Here is a 5,196-nt window from a genome sequence, read left to right as displayed (position 1 = left end):
CCATGATTTTGTATTGTGGCAGGTAAAGCAGCTTCGTCTTTCGCAATCATGTTTCTTGCTTTAGTTTCTTCTAATTTGTTAATTCTTTCCTTTTCCTTTTGACGCGGTTTTCCTTTGTGATATATGCTGCACCATATGGTATCAAAGTTCATCAGCTTATGAATCTATAACCTACTCTTCCTTCTTCCTTTCAAGATACTACAACTGGACTGTCCTATAAACCAGAAGCCGCCTCCCCCGACATTCTTAGGTTAAAAAGAAAGACTGAAAATGGCAGAAACTGTTCTCTCTTTTGTGCTGCGTCAACGTCTTCAACTTTTCGTGCACGAGGCAGCGGGGACGACGTAATTGGCAGGGCTTCGGCCAGTAGGTCCAATTCATCATGGATGAGTTGGAGCAATGAGAGCTTTCCTGCAAGAGGCAGAAGCAAGTCAGAAGAAAGGTATGCTCCAACCCGACCGCTCCAACAATGGATTCAAGCAAGTGCGAGATGCTGCGTTATGGCAGCTGAGACATTCTTGAGTGAATTTTGTAGCTCGCCGTTTGCTCGCATCGCGCAACAGAATTCTACCGGCTCTGTTCGGAGAATTTTCAGCTCCATCAAAGAATTTGAGAGCTCGTCATCCGAGTTGCTAGCGAAATACAAAGCATCAAGTCCAGAATCAAAAGTATTTCTGAAGGTCATCAAAGATACAAATCCGACTATGGTATCTCTGCCTCAGCGTCCAACTCACTTTCTGCTGTGAACAACACAACATGGCGCTATAGCAGAGATGATGCGCTGCTTGTGGAAGAAGCTAAATTAGTTGGCATTGACCAGCCCAAGAAACATCTAATTTCTCAGCTCCTCCAAGGGGATGATTACCAACTGAAAGTTGTTTCAGTGGTTGGTATGGGAGGACTTGGCAAAACTACCCTGGTGAAAAGAGTCCACGAGGATCCTGAAGTCAGAAGGCATTTCCCAGTTCGTGCTTGGGTAACTGTCTCTCAGACATGTGACTTTCAGTACCTCCTGAAAGACTTGATTCGGCAGTTACACAAGGAAGGGAAGAAACCAGTCCCACAATCGATCGAGTCTTCGAATACCACCGAGCTCAAAGAAATTATCAAAGATTTTCTTCAACAAGCTGGAAGGTATGCAATTATTTTTGATGATGTATGGGACGTGGAATTTTGGAATACCATCAAATTTGCTCTGCCCGAGAGCTGCTGTGGCAACCGTGTCATGCTAACAACTAGAAAAGCTGATGTAGCCTCTGCCTCTTGCATTGAATCTCGGCGTTTTGTCTACAGAATGGAGCCACTATCAGTTGAGGATTCGAGGACCCTGTTTTGCAACAAGATCTTTAACGGTGGTAACTGCCCTAGCCATTTGATGGATGTTGCCAAAGGTATATTGGATAAATGTGAGGGCTTGCCCCTTGCTATTCTTGCAATCGGTGGGCTTTTGGCTTCGAAAGATGTAAACAGAATAGATGAATGGGAGCTGGTTCGACGCTGTCTCGGGGGTGAATTAGAAGGCACGGGTAAGCTGGACAGAGTTAAAAAGATACTCTCTCTCAGTTATGGTGATTTGCCTTGGCATCTAAAGGCATGTCTGTTGTACACAAGCATCTACCCAGAGGATTGTGAAATAGCATGCTATGACCTAATTAATTTGTGGATTGCTGAAAGGTTTGTAGAAGGGAGAGAAGGAATGAGTATTGAAGATGTAGCCTGGAATTATCTCAGTGAACTCGTTAATAGAAGTCTAATTCAAGTGTCTAAGGTGTTTTATGAAGGAATACCCAACAAATGTCGAATCCATGATCTATTGAGAGAAGTTATTCTTCTCAAGTCAAGGGAACAAAACATGGTCACAGTTACTACTGGACAGCCGACGACGTGGCCGTCCGAGAAGGTACGCCGTCTAGTAGTCCATGGTAGTAGCAGTAACAACACCCAGCACCACCAACAAAGACGAAGTTATTGCTTTGACCACCTTCGGTCGTTCATTACAGTTGGATCCATGAGCCCGCTACTATCCAAAACGTTGTTATCTGGAATTTCAAGGAGTAGTAAGCTGTTAAAGGTTTTGGATTTTCATGGTCAAGAGACACAGGAGGAAATACCAAATGAGATTTTCAAGATGTTTCATCTCAAGCATCTGGACCTATATGGTACAAGAGTGGAGAGAGTCCCAAAAGCCATTGGAAAGCTTCAACATTTGGAGTTTCTTGATTTGGGAGATACTGGAGTTAGGGAATTACCCATGGACATCCTAAAGCTGCAAAAACTTCGGTTTCTCAAAGTATATCAACAAGTTAATTCTTCCGATGATGATTATGGATATCATGGGTTTAAAGCTCCCTCGAATATGGGAGTGCTTCTTGCCCTAGAAATATTAAACTGCGTAGATGCAAGTAGTGGGTCCACAATAATCAAGGAGATAGGAAAGCTGTCCCAATTAAGAGAGCTATATATTACAAAGTTGAGAAGAGAAGATGGAAAGGAACTCTGCTCCTCCCTTGCCAACCTCACCAGTCTTCAGAGATTAAGGGTTGAATCAATTGGAAATGGTGATGATCATGATACAATCGATCTAAATCATCCTTCTTCTTCTTTTCTTCAATCTCTTCATCTGCTGATTTTGTGTGGCCGCTTAGAAAAGATGCCACAATGGGTAGCTCATCTTCACGGCTTGGTAAGAATAGATTTGAATTGGAGCAGGTTAAGAGGCGAGGAGGATCCGCTTGAATCCCTCCAACATTTGCCCAATTTGGGTGAAATTAATTTCTGTGGATCTTACCAGGGAGAAGGGTTGTGTTTCCAGGCTGGAGGGTTCCTAAATCTGAAGTGGATGCAATTAAAGAGATTGGAAGGGTTGAGATGGATGAGAGTGGAGGAGGGTGCATTGCCTCGTCTACAAACACTATTTTTGCGGCTACTTCCATTACTAGAGGAGTTGCCTTTGGGTATCCAGCACTTGATCCAGCTTCAACGGCTGATTTTGGCTGAGATGAGTTCTCAATTGAGAGAGAAGCTGTTAGAGAATCAGAAGGAAGAAAGTGAAGATTACACAAGAATCGCACATATTCCTGAAATTTTCATTGGTTACTATACAGATGATAGGAAATGGAGACACCGCAACCTGTGGGAGGAGAAGAAGAAAACATAGCAGCAGCAGCAGCAGCAGTAGCAGTAGCAGTAGCCGCCGTGGCTGCCCTTTCTCTAGTTTGTGGACAACACTGGTTTCTCTTCTTTTGTTTTTATTTTTTATTAGTAATTTTTTCCCCTTCGACGTCCGTGAGAGAAGTTCATCATCTTCTGTGTCTTACCTTCTTATTTATTGTATGTATTGTGTATAATGCTTGATGTTGTTAATGTACTGTATACTATTACTCTTTTATCTTTTCTTTAATTGATTTAGCAAACAATCAATTTTAAATTTTGGTCAAAGATAATACGTAAACCCAATTTATCCTCACTTCTGCTTGTACAAATCTGCTCTTTCCTTCCCAAATTTGCCAGATTTGAATTCGATTCAATTCACTTTAAAGATTTTTTTTTTAAACTTGACGAATTTAGGTGAACAATCAATAATCTTTGAGTAGTATATGCGGTGTCGTTACTTTTTTTTTTTTTGCAGTATTTATTGGAAAATCAAAAGATGTGGTATATGCTGGCAATTAGGAACAAAAATGCGGATGATCTCGGTATATGCATGTTGGCAATTAAGAGCAACCACTCACCCATTTGCTTTAGCAATGTAAGGGCTAGCTAATATTATTATGTTGGCTAAATGACAGTTTATCCCCTATGATTAGGTAATTTACCACATAACCTCTCTATAGTTTAAAAACATATATATAATCCTCTCATGGTTTGAGTTAAAGTGTCACCTTTAAATTTTTTTTTATTAAAACTAACGAACAATAGTAAAAGGTCAAAATCAAACTAATAAATTGACAAATTTATCTTTTCATTACTTGAAGAAATTTAAATAAAATAGATAAATAAGAAATAGAAAATGCCATTAAAATTTTGGTTTAAAAACCTATAATGATATTTGTAGTCAAAAAAGATTTGGTATTTTTTGTTTCTCATTTTGTTTTTTTTTATACTTCCCTTCCATCCTTTTTGTTTCTTATTTATTTTTTTTATTTTCCTTACATTTCTTTTATATTTGGAGAAAATTAAGATTTTGTAGGCCAAAACATAGGTTTTCAAAATCACCTCTTCTCTTCCCAAAGAGAGAGAAAGAGAGGAAAAAAGAAAAAAATTGAAAACGTGAATTTATTAATTTATTAGTTTGATTTTGACTTTTTACTATTGATAGTTAATTTTAACGGAAAATCTAACAATGACACCTTAACCCAAATTATAATGGAGAAAATCAAACTTTTCCTGCTTCTCCTTTTCCTCTCTTGCCGTTCCCACAGTCCATAACAGGCCAAGACTAATTTTCGTCATCCTCAACTAGGTTCAGACTATGGAAAGCATCACCCATTATGCAATCGTATGTTCATCCGAGTCTCGAGATTATTCAAAAATCTTCACAGGGAACTGAACATTCAAACTCCAACAATCTACAGGAAGCTCATCTATTTGGATTATCAAGCATTTTTACATTACTAGTAATGAATCGTGTACTTTTCACGTGAACATGAACATGATGTTTTTAAATTTTTTTTCCTTAAAATTTTGGAAAATGTAATTTGCAAATATCTTAACAAATCTTAACAAATAACAAATCTTAATTTGCACTTCATTTTTTTTTAATGTCAGCACATATCTTAACAAATGAAAACTATATGATTTAAGTGATAGTGGAAGTATGATTAATAGAAATGTGACTGCAAATAACATTTCTCAAAAGTTTTAGAAAAGCAATTGTTTCGAAGGAATAAATGTAATTGAAACAAAAAAAAATGTGATATTTAATATTTTTATATTTTATGATTTTTTGTATTTGGTTGCTATAACCAACACAAATGCATAAGCAACATAAAGCATTATTTAGCCTGAGAGCACTTTTAATTTGTAACAATATCAATGTTTTTGTCTTTCAGTTGAATTTGGATTATCTGAGTGTTCTCTTTTATGTTATTTGAGTTTAGATTTTTAACTTATTAACGAAAAAAAGGATATTTATTATTCATGTTTTTTTTTATTTTTTTGAATTTGGTTTGCCCTAACCAATACACATGCATGAGT

The 5,196-nt window shown here is 37.6% G+C and overlaps 1 protein-coding gene across 1 annotated transcript; it reads left to right on the top strand.

The window, feature by feature from the left end:
- The first annotated feature begins 399 nt into the window (after positions 1-399).
- LOC113758770 (disease resistance protein RPM1-like) lies at positions 400-3,157 on the top strand. The gene is made up of 2 exons (XM_027301498.1): positions 400-442; positions 723-3,157. Exons 1-2 carry the CDS (start codon positions 400-402, stop codon positions 3,155-3,157), a joined length of 2,478 nt encoding a protein of 825 aa, XP_027157299.1.
- Positions 3,158-5,196: the final 2,039 nt, after the last annotated feature.

The sequence above is a fragment of the Coffea eugenioides genome, unplaced genomic scaffold (assembly GCF_003713205.1).
Source record: "Coffea eugenioides isolate CCC68of unplaced genomic scaffold, Ceug_1.0 ScVebR1_698;HRSCAF=1417, whole genome shotgun sequence".
In the NCBI taxonomy this organism is placed as follows: domain Eukaryota; kingdom Viridiplantae; phylum Streptophyta; class Magnoliopsida; order Gentianales; family Rubiaceae; genus Coffea; species Coffea eugenioides.
The sequence above is the reverse complement of the archived record's forward strand: the minus strand, read 5'-3'. Positions and strand labels throughout refer to the sequence as shown.